General features: G+C 40.4%; 1 protein-coding gene across 2 annotated transcripts in view; it reads right to left on the reverse strand.

Annotated features, from left to right (window-relative positions):
• Positions 1 to 18,242, reverse strand: part of FTCDNL1 (formiminotransferase cyclodeaminase N-terminal like) — an 89,443-nt gene that overhangs the window by 55,175 nt on the left and 16,026 nt on the right. The window contains exon 4 of one of the 2 annotated variants that reach the window (XM_025404991.1): positions 2,308 to 2,493. The exons of the other annotated variant lie outside the window; for it this stretch is intronic. Within the exon in view, the coding sequence (XP_025260776.1) occupies positions 2,351 to 2,493 (143 nt within the window). The 3' untranslated portion in view covers positions 2,308 to 2,350. The remainder of the gene's footprint in view (positions 1 to 2,307; positions 2,494 to 18,242) is intronic. 2 annotated transcript variants of the gene reach the window in all.

An 18,242-nucleotide genomic window follows, 5' to 3' on the forward strand; every position in this document is an offset into this window, starting at 1 on the left:
TAGAGCTCTTCATACGTATCACAAGCTCACTTCTAAAAAGTTTATACCAATTTATACTATCATTAACACTGTAAATGTCTCTAACTACATCTTCCCCAGTATTAAATATTACCTTTAAAATATCATCTTTAAACATTCGTTGTGCCAATTTTGGCATCTTAATGTTTTAACTTGGGATTTGCAGATTTTTATGAAAATTTTTATGTAAATTACAGATCTCCATGTGAGTAAAAACAGAATAAAATCATGGCCCAGGCACAGTGGCTCGCGCCTATAATCCCAGGACTTTGGGAGGCCGAGGTGGGTAGATTGCCTGAGTCCAGGAGTTTTGAGACCAGCCTGGGCAATATGGTGAATCCCTGTCTCTACAAAATATACTTGGAAGGATGAGGTGGGGGAATTGCCTGAGCCCAGGAGGTTGTGGCTGTAGTGAGCCGAGATTGCACCACTGCACTCCAGCCTAGGCAAATGCCATGAGACCCTGTCTCAAAAAGAAAAAAAAAAAAAAAAAAAGAAAGAAAGAAAGAAAAAGAAAAAATCAGAAATCCCAATGTGTTGACCATTTCAAATCAAACAATATAAAATAGATCATGATGAGGCAGAGGCACAGATTATCCAACCATAGGCAGGTGATAGATCAGACTGGGAGGCAATCCTCCTTTTAGTTTAAACAACTACATATCGAGTTTGTTCTTAGGAAACTAAACATAATTAGCGATAATATTGGCATTCGGTCTTATGCCTTTTGTATCAGGTTAAAGTTTTATTCTAACAGCATTGCAAAAATGAGAATTAAGTTATTCAAGTGTTTGCTTAACCTAATGCTCTGATAGCAGTATACCTATGTCTAATTCCTGTCCACCTGACTGCAATACCAGTCCACCTGGCACTGAAGCGACTGCATCTGTGGTATAATCTCTTCAGTCTTTAGGAAGGCTCAAATTAGAAACCAGGAAATAGATTTCTGAAAATTTAGTCATAAAACTTTACACTTCTCCATTTGTGAGACAAATCATGGGAAAATATGTGAGGTTCAAATTGGCAGAGAGCAATCAGTCTCTTCCTTTTTTCTATAACAAAATGTTGAATGAAATACATTTATAATATCACTTTTATTAAATCTCCTCTTCATAGGGAAGAAAAAAATGGCCCTTTAGTACTGTGTCAGGCACTTTACTGACATCATTTCGACTTCACAGTAATGAGAGGGAGACATTATTACGTCCATTTTATAGATATGGGAACCAAAGCATAACAAGACCAAGGAACCACGATCACGCAGCCAGCAAATAGCAAGGCCGGGATTTCAGCATAGCCCCAAAACCTGTGCTGTTTTTTTTTTAATTGCATTGCTCTACTTGATTATAGATATTATTTGTTTAAGATCAGAATTTTGTACCAGGGGCTAGTAACCAAAGACCTATGTGTAAATGATTCTGCAGGGCTTTGGCAGAGCTGTGCCATGAGAAATGTGTTTCTTATGCTCACCCACCTTTCACTCCTTGGATATCTAGTATTTTGGTAACTGCTTAAGTTATTGATTGACCATCAAAATGTGACCTTACATGGTTTAATTTGTGGCCCCCAACAGATGTTTGAGAATGAAACAATTGAGACTCAAATAAGTGACACTAGGATGCTGGAAATGCAGGCAACAAGGAGGAGTTCCACCTTTTCCTGATACATCCCTTAGGGGTGGGGCAGGGAGAGAGGGCAGGAGTGGCAGAGAGAGGCAAAAGTTGATGAGAGCCAGGGGAAGGAATAGTTTCCTTTCCCAGTCTTTAGTCTCTGTATTCTAGAAGTCCGTTATTTAGAGAAGATTTTTTCCAGGGTTCCTCTAGAACTGATTTCCAGCTGTAAGCACCAACTTGGCTACACTGATATTTAAGTATTGAAAGACCTTTCTACCAGCTAGAAATGATCTCTCCCTAAGTCCTCCCTCCCCAGGTGTCTCCATCACACCCCAGGGCACACCCCACACCATTCACAGATAGGGGCTCCAGGACCCTGCCCCAGTGCCAGGAGCTATGAGCATTCTTTTCATCAGTGATCACATTGCAGGGCTAATGATATATCTTGAATATCACTTCTGGGGGCCCTCATCAAATACCTGATGGGTGCTTCTAGGCTCACAGGTTAGCTTAACAGGGCCCGGGTGAGAGTAACAGCAGAAAGGAGAGCCTCACCCATTTAAGAAGTAGCCACTCCTATAACTCTTCCTGCATTAAGAGGGTGTGACTCAGAAAGGGGACCTCAAGTTTAAAAAAAAAAAAAAATACAGAGCAAAGCAAAAACCATGCTCAGAACCTGTTAAACCACATCTTCGGGCAGGGGCAGCTCCCAGGTCAGGCTAAAGAGCACTGAAATCTCTCCTCGTGAACCAACCCAGCTGCTTCCTTCTCTGGACAAGACTACGCTTCTCAGGCAGGTCAGCTTCGCCAAAGAGAAACACGCTACAGCCAGGAACATGCCGCACCAGATCCTCAGCAAGGCCTGCAGCAGAGGGAATTTTAACCAAAGAAAATCACAATCAAGCCAAATCTTAAAAACCAAAGCATATAGTTTTTTTGCTGTAGTAAAACATATTTAACATAGAACTCATCATTTTAGTCATTTCTAAGTGTCCAGACCAGGCATGAAGTTGCACACTGTTGCACAAGCATCACCACTAAAGCACATGATTTATACAAATTTTAAACATCAAAGCTTAAACATAATGAATGTTCCATTGAAGTTAATCTCACAATAAAAGCTTGCCTTGATACAAGGAGACTTGAATTTCTAACCCATTGCAAAGCTAATTTCACAGTGGAAATGTATATGTAGGATTAATGAAATTAGTGCCTTCAATTTTTGAACAATGTTATAATAGTCCCAACTTGTAAATATTGTCAGAAGGTATAAAAAGTTAGGAGGGCAAGGGCCAGTAACCACACTGTCTAATATAGCAGCCCCCAGCTGTATGTGCTATTAAAAAATAATTCTAATCAATTAAAATTTTCATTAGGATTTATCTCTAGAACTAAAATTTTAATCGATTAAAATTAAATAAAATGGGCCAGGGAAGTGGCTCATGCCTGTAATTCCAGTACTTTGGGAGGCTGACGCAGGAGGATAGCGTGAAGCCAAGAGTTCGAGAACAGCCTGGGCAACATAGTTAGACCCCTATCTCTACAAAAACTAAAAAAAGAAAAGAAAAAAATGAAAAATGAAGTTTTTTAGTTGCACTTGTCACATTTCAAGTACTTAATAACCACACATGGCTAGTGGTCTCCATATTGGACAGCACAGATAAAGAATATTTCCATCACCACAGAAAGTTCTATTGGACAGCTCTGAGCCAGATGCTCTATAAGGAAGCCTAATATTTAAACAAAATTGGAGATTACTCCAAATGACAGAACATTTTTCATCTTCCTCTGCCATTCTTCATATCTAGATTCTCTGGATATGATTTTATCTTCTCAAGGCAAAATATAGAATTGCTGGGCTTTTCTAGATTACTCCTTCACAGGACCTCTGCTTGTTTTCTAGGAGCTAATTATAGTCCCCTGTAAGCAAGCACAGAGATGGCATACATTTTTTCTGATATACGGAATACAGGTGCTAAGGGAATTCTGGTGCTGGCCTGGGATAGCAGGAGTGCAGGCCTTCTTTATTTGTTACATATCATGGATCATCAAAATAAGGGCTGAGATGAGACTTCTGGCCACAATAAGCATAGGAGACCGTCCCAACTGCAATTTCAGGGTTTATTATTTGTTTAATTCTAATGCAGGCTGCCATGTTAATGGAAGAAGTGAAATGTGGAAGACACCGAAAAAACATTTGGTACCACTGGGGTGTAAAAAGTCTTAGGAAATGTTTTGGTTTTGGTGGTTTGTTTGTTTGTTTGTTTGTTTTTTGAGATGGAGTCTCGCTGTTGCCCAGGCTGGAGTGTAGTGGTGCAATCTTAGCTCACTGCGAACTCCGCTTCCTGGGTTCAAGCAATTCTCTTGCCTCAGCCCCCGCAAGTAGCTTGGATTACAAGCACGTGCCACCATGCCCAGCTAATTTTTTTTTGTATTTTTAGTAGAGACAGGGTTTCACCATGCTGGCCAGGCTAGTCTTGAACTCTTGACCTCGTGATCCACCTGCCTCAGCTTCCCAAAGTGCTGGGATTACAGGCATAAGCCACCATGACCAGCCTGGTTTTTTGTTTGTTTGTTTTTTGAGATGGAGTTGCATGCTGTCGCCCAGGCTGCAGTGCAGTGGCATGATGTTGGCTCACTGCAACTTCAGCCTCCCGAGTTCAGAGGATTCTCCTGCCTCAGCCTCCAGAGTAGCTGGGATTACAGGAAACTGCTACCACACCTGGTTAATTTTTGTATTTTTAGTAAACAGAGTTTCACCATATTGGCCAGGCTGGTCTCGAACTTCTGACCTCAAGTGATCTGCCTGCCTCAGCCTCCCAAAATGCTGGGATTAGAGGTGTGAGTCACCACGCCCAGCCTGGGAAATGTTCTTTCTCTGAATCAGGTAGCAACTCCAGCATTAGAAGTCCCTGGTATTGTAGATACCATAAAGCCAAGAAAATCTCCTAAGTTTATTTTAGCCCTAAGTGATTTCGGTTTCATTAACACTACTTTAAGGTACAGGCATACCTCAGAGATATTGTGGGTTTGATTCCAGACCACAGCAATAAAGCAAATATCACTGGCAAATATCACAATAAAGCAAGTCACATAAATTTTTTGGTTTCCCAGTGCATATAAAAGTTATGTTTATATTATACTGTAATCTCTTAAGTGTTTAATAGCATTATGTCTGCAGAAACCAATACATATACCTTAATTTAAAAACACTTTATTGGCCAGGTGCAGTGGCTCTTGCCTGTAATCCTAACACTTAGGAAGGCTGAGGAGGGAGGATTGCTTGAGATTAGGAGTTTGAGACCAGCCTGGGCAACAGAGTGAGACACCATCTCTACAAAAAATAAACAAAATTACCTGGATGTGGCAGCATATGCCTGTAGTCCCAGCTACTTAAGAGGCTGAGGTGGGAGGATCACTTGAGCCTGGAAGGTCAGGGCTGCAGTGAGCTGGGATCATGCCACTGTACTCCAGCCTTGATGACAGAGCTAGACCCTGTCTCAAAAAAAAAAAAAAAAAAACTTTATTGCTAAAAAATGCTAAGGCTTCAGCAAGTCATCATCTTTTTGCTGGTGGACATTCTTGCCTTGATCTTGATGGTTGCTGACTGATCAGCCCGATGGCTGCTGAAGGCTGGAGTGGCTGTGGTTAACGTGTTAAAATAAGACCACAGTGAAGTTTACTGCATCAATTGGCTTCTCCTTTCACTAAAATTTCTCTGTAGCATGTGATGCTGTTTGATAGTATTTTACCCGCAGTAAAACGTCTTTCAATACTGGAAACAATATTCTGAAACCCTGATGCTGCTTTATCAATTCAGTTTATGTAATACTCTAAATCTTGTATTGTCATTTCAACAACGTCCATAGCATCATCACCAGGAGTAGATTCCATATCAAGAAACTTCTTTCTCTCCTCATCCATTTTAGTTGTTGGGGTTTTTGTTTGTTTGTTTTAGAGATAGCGTCTTGCTCTGTCACCCAGGCTGGAGTGCCCTGGCGTGATGTAGGCTCACTACAACATCTGCCTCCTGGGTTCAAGTGATTCTCATGCCTCAGCCTCCCAAGCAGCTGGAATTACAGGTGTGTGCCACTGCTCCAGGCTAGTTTTTGTATTTTTATCAGAGATGGGTTTCACTATGTTGGCCAGGTTGGTCTTGAACTCCTGGCCTCAAGTGATCCGCCAGCTAAGCAGCCTCCCAAAGTGTTGGGATTACAGGCGTGAGCCACCATGCTGGGCTCCATTCAAGTTTTATCATGAGATTTCAGCAATTCAGTCACATCTTCAGGTTCCGCTTCTAATTTTAGTTTTCTTGCTATTTCCACCACATCTGCAGTGACTTCCTCCACTAAAGTCTTAACGTCACCCATGAGGGTTGGAATGAACTTCTTCCAAACTCCTGTTAATGTTGATACTTTGACTTCCCCCCAAGAATCATGAATGTTCTCAAAGGCATCTAGAATGGCAAATCCTCTCCACGAGGTTTCCAATTTACTTTTTCCAGATCCTTCAAAGGAATCATTATCTATGGCAGCTATAGCCTTACAAAATGTATTTCTTAAATAATAAGATGTGAAAGTCAAAATTACTCCTTGATCCACGGACTGCAGAATGGATGTTGTGTTAGCAGGCATGAAAACAACATTAATCTCCTTGTACATCTCCATCAGAGCTCTTGGGTGAGAAGGTGCATTGTCAACGGGCGGGAATATTTTGAAAGGAATATTTTTTTCTGAGCCCAGTAGGTATCAACAGCGGGCTTAAGGTATTCAGTAAACCAGGCTGTAACCAGATGTGCTGTCATCCAGGCTTTGTTGTTGCATTTATAGAGCACAAACAGAGTAAACTGAGTATAATTCCTAATGGCCGTTGGATTTTCTGAATGGTAAATAAGCATTGGCTTCAACTTAAGGTCATCAGTTGCATTCGCCCCTAACAAGAGCATCAGCCTGCTCCTTGAAGCCAGGCATGGACTTCTCTCTAGCTATGAAAGTCCTAGATGGCCTCTTCTTCCAACAGAATGCTGTTTCATCAATACTGAAAATCTGTTTAGTGTAGCCACTTTCATCCTTTTTCTAAAATTTTGTAGAGACAGAGTCTCACTATATTGCCCAGGCTGGTTTCAAACTCCTGGGTTCCGGCAATCCTCCCACCTCGGTCTCCCAAAGTGCTGGAATTACAGGCATGAGCCACTGCCGCGGCCAGCCTACCTTCATCCTTCATCTTAGCTAGATACCAGTCTCCTGGATAACTTGCTGCAGCTTCTACATCAGCACTTGCTGCTTTACCTTGAACTTTTATGTTATGGAGGGAGCTTCTTTCCTTCAACCTCATGAACCAACCTCTGCTAGATTCCAACTTTTCTTCTGTAGCTCATCAGCTCTCTCACCCTTCACAGAATAGAGGAAGAGTTACAGCCTTTCTTTGGCTTAGCCTTTGGCTTAAGGAAATGTTGTGGCTGGTTTGATCTTCTATCCAGACCACTAAAACTTTCTTCATATCAGCAATAAAGCTGTGTTGCTTTCATGTCATTCGTGTGTTCACTGTAGCAGCACTTTTATTTTCCTTCAAGAACTTATCCTTTGCATTCACAACTTGGCCAACTGGCAGAAGAGGCCTAGCTATTGACCTATCTCAGCTTTCAACATGTCTTCTTCCCTAAATTTAATCATTTCTAGCTTTTTATTTAAAATACAAGATGTGAGACTCTTTCTTTTACTTGAACACTTAAAGGCCATTGTTGGGTTATTAATTGGCCTAATTTCAGTACTATTGTGTCTCAGTACACAGGGAAACCCAAGGAAAGGAAGAGAGATGGGGGAACAGCCAGTTGATGAAGCAGCTGGAACACACATTTATCAGTTCAGTTATCTGTCTTATGTGGTTGTGGTTCATGGCACCCCAAACATCAAAGATCAGTGATCGCAGGTCACCATAACAGATATAATAGTGGCTGGGCATGATGGTTCATGCCTGTAATCCCAGTACTTTGGGAGGCTGAGGCAGACAGATTGCCCGAACTCAGGAGTTAGAGACCAGCCTTGGCATCAAGGTGAAATCCCGTCTTTACAAGAAATACAAAAATTAACCTGGCATGTTGGCACACACCTGTGGTGCCAGCTACTCAGGAGGCTGAGATCAGAGGATTGCTTCAGTCTGGGAGACCAAGGCTGCAGTGAGCCAGGATCATGCCACTGCATTCCAGCCTGGGTGACAGAGCAAGGCCCTGTCTCAAAAAAAAAAAAAAAAGAAAAGAAAAGAAAGAAAAAAGACATAATAGTAATGAAAAGATTTGAGGTATTGCGAAAATTACTAAAATGTGACAGAGACATGAAGTGAACACGCACTGTTGGAAACATGGCACCAATGGACTCACTTGATGCAGGGTTGCTACAAACCTTTAATTTGTTTAAAAAAAAAAAATGCGATATTTAAAGTCATAATGAGCAAAGTAAGCCAGTACCAAAGGGTCACAGCTCCTGAAGCGGGGCGGGGATAGATGCCAGGGATACAGTCAACCGAAGTTTAGGAATTGCAACATAATGTTTAGGTAGTGATACAGTTGGGATGTTTGTCCCCTCTGAATCTCATGTTGAAATGTGATCCCCAGTGTTGGAGGTGGGGCCTAATGGGAGGAGTTTAAGTCATGGTGGCAGATCCTTCATGAGTGGCTTGGTGCTTTCCCATGGCAATGAGTGAGTTCTTCCTTTATGAGTTCACACAAGAGCTGGTTGTTTAAGGAGCCAGCATCTCTCTTGCTCCCTCGCTCACCATGTGACACACCTGTTCCCCCTTTGCCTTACAGCTATGAGTAAGAGCTTCCTAAGCCTTAACAAGAAGACCAGTAGATGCTGGTGTCATGCTTGTACAGCCTGCAGAACCATGAGCCAAATAAACCTCTTTTCGTTATAGATTACCAGGTCTCGAGTATTCATTCACAGTAATGCAAACGGACTAACACAGGCAGTGAGCTAAATTCTCCCTTCAAATCTACAGTGGTTGAGGAGGCGGCATGAGAAATGGGAGAATATTTAGGAAAGGTTAACTAAATTCTGATAACTCTCCAAATTGTTCTGGTCACATATATGTGCTCCACCCATAACTTAGTGTAACTCACATTTGGGCTGCTGCAGTAGCCTAAAATCACAAACTGTGATGCCCAAAAGCCTGTCCTACCAAATACTATGACATGTTTCCTGGCCCTGCCCAGCTCTTTGCCTACACAGGCCAGCCCCTCCATTTGGAGGTACAGTTCTGAAGCACTGCCTGTTTATATAGGCAGAATGCCTATAAATGAGGTCCTTTAATCTGGTTCCTAAAGGGCAAAGCACTGGGAGATATTTGTAGTAGCAACCCCCAGCTGACTGCAATTGGAGATTCAAGGGCAGGGGTGCATTTTAGTTTCGTGGAAACAACATACACTTTTAAGTCCAGAAAGTATAGGATTGAATACCATTTCTGCTCCTTAATAGCTATTTGGGAGATCTTGAACAATTTACTTTACATTTCTGAGTCTTAACCTCTCTATCTGTAAAATGGAAAAGAAAGAAAAAAGAAAAAAAAAAAAAACTTTCTCTAAATCCCCAATTCCTTATCTAGAAATTTCTCAGTCAAAAAAAAGGAATGGGTTGGGCACGGTGGCTTACGCCCATAATCCCAACACTTTGGGAGGCTGAAGCAGGTGGATCACTTGAGGTCGAGAGTTCAAGACCAGCCTGGCCAATATGGTGAAACCCCATTTCTACTAAAAATACAAAATTAGCTGGGTGTGGTGGCGGGCACCTGTAATCCCAGCTACTTGGAGGCTGAGGCAGGAGAATCACTTGAACGCAGGAGGCAGAGGTTGCGGTGAGCCGAGATTGTGCCATTGCACTTCAGCCTGGGTGACAGAGCAAGACTCCGTCTCAAAAAACAATAAATAATAATAAGAATTTATCCTGTCCTTCCTGCATGAACAATATTTTAGGGTAGCTAGATAGTCCAAACTGATGAGAAAAAAAAATTTTAATAGAAAAAAAATCCAACTAATAAATGTGGAAGTGATGATAGAATTAGAAAATCACAATTTTGCAGCACCTAAAAACATGATTGTTTTAGGCAAGATTATGAATAAATGAAACCCTCCTGAAAAATCAATTAGGAACTTCACAACATCAGATAAAGGCAGCAGTGAGACACTCAGGCACTGCAGCCTCCTGGTGTGATGCAGTGTGAAACACACAGCCCACCTTTAAGAATTCCTGCCAAAAAATTAAACTTCAAACTAATCAGGCCTCTGGAGCTAACAGAGTTTACAGGAAATGTGAAGGATAAAGACACAAATTAAATGACACCATAAGGAAGCAAACAGATCCAGAATGTAGAAATTCTATAGGATAACTGACCCAGATTCTGCAACAAGTAAATGGCAGTGGAAAAACGGGATTGAGGGGGACAGGGAGACTGGTCTTGATCAAAACAGACTCAGAGATACAACAATCAGTATGATGTGTGAGCCATGTTAGATCTAGATTCGAACAGGCCCCTATAAAGAGATATTTGCCTGGTTTATACACTAGGTGTTAGACGGTATCATCAAATTATCATTCTGTTGATTGTGATGGTGGCATTACAGTTATGTAAGAAAATATTTGAATTGCTTAGAGATGTATATTAATTATGAAGGAGTGAAATAACATGATCTTTGGAATTTGCTTTAAGATTATTTACTAAAAACAAAAGGAAAATGAAGGAGATGCAAGGAGAAAAAAATAACAGAAAGTAAAGGAAAAAAAAGAAAAAGAAACTTCCCCATAGGATGGATAGAGATTGGATAAATTAAGAAAACCATGTAGCCCAATGTCTGGTACAGAGAATAACTCAATAAATAGCTCCCTTTCCTTTTTGCAAGCCTAAGCCCTGCTTTGAATTCTGAGTTCTGGATACCCTCCTAGGCTGGCATGTTCCTACTTAGTAGAAATGCTCCTATATTTTAACAATTCCTCTTCCATTATGTCATCTACATAAATTCATCATGGAAGAAATCAAGCTTGATTTTTGTTCTCTAATGAAGCAAGAAAATGAAATATTACATTATTCTTGTTACAATGAAGAGACAACCAAGGCCAAAATAATATTTAGCAATAAAGACAGTACAATACCCTCTTCATACTCAAGGAAATAACGTTTGTGTTTCCAATGACTGCAACCCAAGGGCCTATGGTAAGTAGGTATTTGTAATTTTGTTGGAAAACAATTTAGACAGCCTGTGTTTCAACAAAAGTCTCCTATTTAGTTAGAGAATTACTTACAACCAAGCTATTTTATTTGTTATATGAATTATATATTCAAAAGGGCTAATTTTGATTTTATATTATGGTTTTCTCAATGAATCTGCATAAAAATCATCCCCTGTAACTTCAAATTTCCACATCAAGTGAATCACATAGGCCTCTTAAAGAAGATAATAATTATGAATACTTCAAGCTCAAGCCTGTGGAAAACTGTCTCATCAGTTTTCAAGTAAGTGGCATTATCGTTTAAAGCAACAGTTTTGTTCAGATTTGCTGTAAAGCCACTGCTCACTGCAGCTCTCTAAGCTGTTTGTTCCACTTCCCTCTACAGTGGAACCAAACTTGTAGCCTTGTGAAAGAGTCCCAGGAAACCCAAACTCCTGAATTAAGCCCTGCTTCCTATTTGTGCCCTCCCTCTCCTGGAATTCATTTCTCCCATCCTTGTGTTAGAATATTCTACAGCTTCTGTTTGTTTTTATTGATAGCATCAAATCTAATAGACTTGTATTAAATAGTTAATCTTGAGCTTTTGTTTTCCATTCTGAGTTTCAAAATCCCAGAATGCAGTGCCTTCTAGTTACTCAATAAAGGTTTATCAAATTGAATGAACTGACTTTGCTTCCTAAGCACTTTGCTGATGTTGGCGCTGCAAACCTGGAATATCAGTGTCCATTCTAGGCCGGGCGCGGTGGCTCAAGCCTGTAATTGCAGCACTTTGGGAGGCCGAGATGGGCGGATCACGAGGTCAGGAGATCGAGACCATCCTGGCTAACACAGTGAAACCCCGTCCCTACTAAAAAATACAAAACAATTAGCCGGGTGAGGTGGCGGACGCCTGTAGTCCCAGCTACTCGGGAGACTGAGGCAGAAGAATGGCGTGAACCTGGGAGGCGGAGCTTGCAGTGAGCCCAGATCGCACCACTGCACTCCAGCCTGGGTGGCAGACAGAGACTCCATCTCAAAAAAAAAAAAAAAAAAAAAAAAAAAAAATCAGTGTCCATTCTAAACTAACAAATGGGAATAAGGAGTCACTCTGCTAACAAAACGAGAAGAGAGTTCAACACCAGCGAGAACATACTGTATTTCTAGTGAGAAACCATGGGATCAATTTTCCACAGTCGTGTAAAATTTTGTGCTCTGTCCTTAGAGCAGTGGTCATATCCACAGCAGTCAAAACCACATGTACCTATGGGATATCCACGCAGATCAGCTTTGTTAGACAGGGCAGATATCTGAACCACCTGTTCAGAAAGAATATCATGCCATCATACAGTTTTGAAACAGGCAAAACAAAACTGCAGCTTCCTAAATCACTCTTTATTAAAAGACCAACTTTTTTAGGTCCCCCCCCCCCCCATTTTAAGAAGCTTTTCTCACCACTATTCTTAGTGATTCTGCCCTTTCCAATTTCTCTGGTCATATTCTAAAAGGGTTGATTTAAGGAAATACCAAAATGCTTTTTAACAATATATATTTTTTAACCTTCATGTTTGGCTGATCTTATTAGCTAAAAAATAATTTTTAGTCATTCCTATACATGAATATCTAGCACTTTCTTTTCAGGCTTAACTTTAGAGACTTCTGTGAGTTTGGTTATATTCCTCTTTGCAGGAGAATCGATGTAATTAGATGTTTCTCAGTGCAATGAGAAGTTTAAGCTTCATATTCGTAACACAAATGTCTTTTCTAAGCCTATAACAGACATAATTGTGGCTAAATGTAGTATTTTATTAAGAATATACAACAGTAAAAGTAGTACATTAATTCAGGACTTAAGAATCTGCTTAATTAAATGTATCTGTCTACAGTAGTATTTAATATCATTATTTTCCCTTCTGTTTTTCTTTCTTTCAGGAGCAATTTAGGACTACTGATATAAATGGACTTGAAACTGAATTGTTAAACAGAACTGCATTTCAGCAGCTCAAGGAATAGAACTCATTCGTTTTCTTATATTTCTGATGCCAGCCAAAATGCAGAACTCAGAAAAAAGACCTCAAGAGTCTTCTGTTCCCTCTCCTCTAGGAAAAGTTAAATTCTCTTTTCTGTGACCTACTGCATAAATGCATGGTTCATTATTATTCTTAAACCTGGATTCAAATGATACTCAGAAAAGTATCAAACCTTTCCCTAAGCACAAACCAATCAAAAAGAACATTTTCCAACCCATATCACCTGAGACTCAAATCAAGTACAAAAAAAAAAAAAAAAACCCACAAAATCTAAAAATTAAACTGGGTGCTAGACTTAAAAGCTTACAAGCATCCTCTAGTTTTAGTATAGCTGTTAATACAGCCAAGTTTTTTTTATTTAGCTGATTTTTTAGTTACATATTTTTTAATGAGAAGAAGGTAAAATTCTCTACCAGAAGTCATAAAAATTTTAGATGATAAAACAGATAGCCCTAAAAGTTTTTGCCTAAACTCATGCACATAAACTAAAACTGGCCGATTAATCTCGCTACAGTATGTTTAAAAAGAGTGGCATTTGAAAATACAGTATAGCAGTGTGATGCTGCACTGCCTCTAATTAAGTGCAGACTAGGAAAAATTATTCTTAGTTTAGTCTATGAAAGGGGGGTGGTGGAAATTTCTCTCTTTGCAATTCAAAATTATTTTAAAGATAGAACATTTCTTTTCCAATGTCTTCATTAAACAGAGCTGTTAAGAATTGTCTCCCAACCATCCCCAAAGAGTACAAAGCTAACCAGTATTCGTCCCATATGCTCTGCTTTGAAGTGTGAAGCTGTGACCATCCCACTAGACTCTTACACCACCATCAAAGCCGTCTCATTACGCCCAGTGCTGAGAGTTAAAGCGCGGGGCCCTAACTGCTCCAACACAAACACTGCATTAACAAAGCGACCGCAGTATTCCTCCCCCACATGGCTAGAACCTGAAGAAATTTTTACCATATGTACACATGCACGAGATACAAAAATTTATTGTGCTAGAACATCATTGAGAAGCACATTAAACATGCTGACTAGAACTGATGTTATTCTAAGGGACTGAAAAAAATAAAATGCAGCTGATCTTTATGATGAAAGAGCAGAAACATCAGGCTGAAAAATGAGATCAAGTGCAATCCCTAAATTGCATTTCGACTGACACGTTCTGTTGCCTGCTTTTTCTTGAGGTAGTGGAAAACAATTTAAGGGAAGAAACGAAACTCTACTGCACATCACTGGGTGCTACTGTTTACTCCACCATGTTTCACTTCAAAAGGACAAACTTAAAAACCACGATAGGCTGATAACAACATCTACGCTTCCAAATGAACAGGCCTTGCTAAGAAAAAGTAATTTCACTTGCATCTCTGAGTTGTCAGTTTATTATTGGCATGACGGTAAAAAATAAAATGCAAAGAAAAAAACTTACCTATTATGGAAATGAGGTCAGGATAAGCACTTAATTGATTTTCATGTTAAATTAATCTGAAAAAAATTTTTTTTAATGTTTTAACCTAACAATTCCACTCCTTTGTATTTGCTCTAGGAAAAGCCTTGCATTTGTGACAACAGAGACTATTCAAGAATGTTCATCATTGCATTATTTGATCTAGGAAAAACAAGAAACAATCTGAATGTCCACAAACAGGAGAACAGACAAAATGTGTTATATTCATACTATGATAATTATAAAGCAGGCAGAATGAAATAGAACTATATGTAATACCATGGATATATTTCTAAGCTATCTTGCTGAATGAAAAAATTATAGTATGAGAGCATTTCTAATACAAACATATCCAAGCAATACTATATTGGTTTTATAGGTTTATACACGTATGTAAGTAAAGCATGTAGAAAATTCAGGATTTGGGTCATGCTATACTCTTACCATAATTTGGCAGGGGGGAATTCAGAGAACCAGGAATGAGAGTAGTGATCAGAGGTGAATTTTAACCTTAACTGTATACTCAAAATTTTGAAACAGAGAATTAATTTTAAAAAATCAGCAAGGTCTAATAAATAAATGGTTGTGAGCATTCTTTGTTATTGTCTTGATAGAAAAAACTACAAGTGAATTTCTTAATGTGTCTAGGTCTGCTTTCCAGCTATGGAATGAAAAAATTGGGCCTATCTACTCTCCTCCCTATAAACAGAAAAATAAGGTGCCCTCAAACTCTTAAAGTATCATACAATTTCATGGAGATACAGATATAAGTATTCATGAAAGTATATAGTATATCAGGAGTTTGGGGCATATTTTACATATATATTTCATAACCAATAATCCAAGAAGGTTATTATTTCCTTATATATAACATATAGTTTCATAAAGATATGTATACAGAAGCTTATTATTCCTTTGTAGGGCATATGCTGATATATTTACCACTTTGTGCAGATGTGATATTACTCATTTAAAGAATTATACTTTCCTGAGTGGCCTAACATATTTAACTTATACTGTACTCCGTAACTCATTTTATTGTGTCCTGTGGTGCTCTCTAATGGCTTCACGCACAGATTTCACGGTCTCAGTTTTGTTGGGGAAAGGTACTTTGTTATACTTCTCTAAAAGTCACAATAGTATTTACTATAGCAAATGGAAACATAACAGGCACTCCAAGACTGTCTGGATGTTCACAAACACCTCTCCATTTATTTTCATAATATTTCTCTGAAATAGGTACTGAATATCATTTTGCAAATGAAGAACTGATAAAGGAGAAGCTGTTTGCTATAGAACTTAAATTTCAGAGCTGAAAGCACTTCAGACATCTCTTGCTCAAGTGATTTTCTAACATCTTGCTGTGCAATCCCTTTTCTTAGAAGGTACCTTATTTGGAATCTTGATACATAAAACAGAAAAGGGGGATCCACCTCTCTTTATGGTGAATAAAGCCTCTCCTGGGCTCCAACTGCTCAGTATCCCCTCCACAAGGCAATGGAGAAACACTAAAAATAATGACAGCCGGTAGGAGGCAGAGGACCTGGTACTTTACACAGTCATCAATTATCATAACCATCCTGATACAATGATATTATTCTCCCATTTTACAGATACAAAAACTCTTAGAGACTGAAAAAGAAGAGATTAAAAAATTTCTCAAGCCAGTTGGCAAACAAGTAGCAAATGTGGGATTTGAACTCAGATTGTTCAGCTCCCCAATTTTTTTTTTTTTTAAAGACAGGGTCTTGCTCTGTTTCCCAGGCTGGAGTCCAGTGGCACCATTACAGCTCACTGCAGCCTTGCCTCCCAGGCTCAAGTGATCCTCCCACCTCAACCTCCCAAGTAGCTGAGATTAGAGGTACACACCACCACGCCCGGCTAATTTTTTTTTTTAATTGTTTGTAAAGATGAAGTCTCACAGTGTTGCCCAAGCTGGTCTGGAACTCCTGAGCTCAAGTAATCCACCTGCCTCAACCTCCCAAAGTGCTGGGATTACAGGTGTGAGCCAGTGTGTCCAGTTTCAAATTCTTATCCTGCCCACTTCCCATCTTGCTTCCTTGTCTAACCACAGTGGAATGTGATGTTATTGGTTAGTTCATGCTGATCAGAGACTGACCGGCAGACCTACACATATACATCCTGAGTGGGGGGAATTGGTATTGGCCTTTCACTTCCATATACTGCTCCCTGCTTGTTAAGGACCTCTCGCTATCTTTCAGAGAGGCTACAGAGATGCTAAAGGTTCCCCAAAGAGTAGTTCAGATGGGTCATGGCAAAGCCTTGGGAATGGCCAGGAATCCTTCTGTTGGATAACATATCAGCAATGTATAAATAGCCTTCAGCATTAAGCCTACTCCCCACAGCAACAAAGAGTTAACTTGCACCTATTTGGTGCTCCTCAAAAGGGCAAACAAATGCTTTGCACGGGTTACTTTGCTTTCCTTGTGTGTGTTCAGCTCTCAAGCCTCTTCTTGGCTGCTGGCCACAGACAACGCACAATAATCTCTCAGTGGTCTCAAAGCTGGTATTACCTCTCACCATTTGCCCCCCAAAGGAGTCAAGTCCTGCCCTCCCCCTTTTCATATTCCCACCTTTCAGACAACGACCTTTTCCACACACCCTTCTCCAACCTCTTTCAACTATGTTTTGGAGAAAAATGCTTCCCACCCATTACTGATGTTTTCTTCCTCATGGAGAGAGCTCTGCTCATCTTGCTGTCTGTTACAGGCTGAATTGTGTTCTCTGAAAGTACATATGTTGAAGTCCTGGCTCCCCGTACCTCAGAATATGACCTTATTCTGGAATGGGGTCATTGCAGATGTAATAAGTTAAGATGAGGTCATACTACAGCAGGTTGGGTCCCTATTCCCATATGATTGAGGTCCTCATAAAAAAGGGAAATTGGGACACAGACAATACACAGAAAGAATGCCACGTGACCATGAAGAAGGTCAAGTGCAAGCCAAGATGGGACAGGTTCTCCCTCACACCTCTCAGAAGGAACCAGCCCTGCTGCCACCCTGATTGCGGACTTCTAGCCTCCAGGATTGTGAGACAATAAATCTCTATGGTTTAAGCCACCCAGACAGTGGTACTTTGTTACTGCAGCCCTAGTAAACTAAAACACCAGCCTCCCTCCCTCCTAACTTTCATTCTCTGATGGGGAGTTTGGGAGAGAAACTGGATGTGCACAGACCCACCCTGCCTCCCTCTTCCTTCTTAGGAACTGGTTGTCAGCAGGAAACACACATTCCAGGCTACTCCTCTTTACCACAAAGCTGTCCAGCCTCAGGCCTTGGCTGCCCAGTACTGCCTGTGGCCGGCTGGGTTAGTCTAATTCTCTAGTGGGGCAGGCCCAGCCGTCAATACTAGTTTTATCAGTAATAAAGTTACTGTAGCATTGCCATTTCTCACCTGCCTTTCTCTTCTGTGGGGCTGGTTCCAAATGTGGGAAAGGAAGACGTGTACTATTTGTCATGCTCTCCTCTTAAACCCACCCCAATACTCTTATTTCCCTGGGGGGAGGGAGTGAAGTGACCTTCTTTCTCTACTCTTTCTAATTTCGTTGCTATGCTATAAACTTTGTGCACTGCTTTCCCAAAGCCTCTGGTTTTGATTGTCAAAAATTCTGGCTGTGTGGTGGCTCAGGCCTATAATCCCAGAGCTTTAGGAAGCCAAGGCAGGAGGATCACTTGAGGCCAGGAGTTCCAGACCAGCCTGGGCAACATAGCAAGATCCTGTCTCTACAAAAAAAAATTTAAAGATTAGCTGGACACGGTGATCCATGCCTGTGGTCCTAACTATTCAGGAGTCTGAAGCAGAGAATCGTTTGAGCCCAGGAGGTCAAGGCTGCAGTGAGCTAGGACTGCACCACTGCACTCCAGCCTGGGCAACTGGCAAGTTCCTGTCTCTAAAATAAATAAATAAATAAATAAATA

This window comes from Theropithecus gelada, chromosome 12 (genome assembly GCF_003255815.1).
Source record: "Theropithecus gelada isolate Dixy chromosome 12, Tgel_1.0, whole genome shotgun sequence".
Taxonomy (NCBI): Eukaryota; Metazoa; Chordata; class Mammalia; order Primates; family Cercopithecidae; genus Theropithecus; species Theropithecus gelada.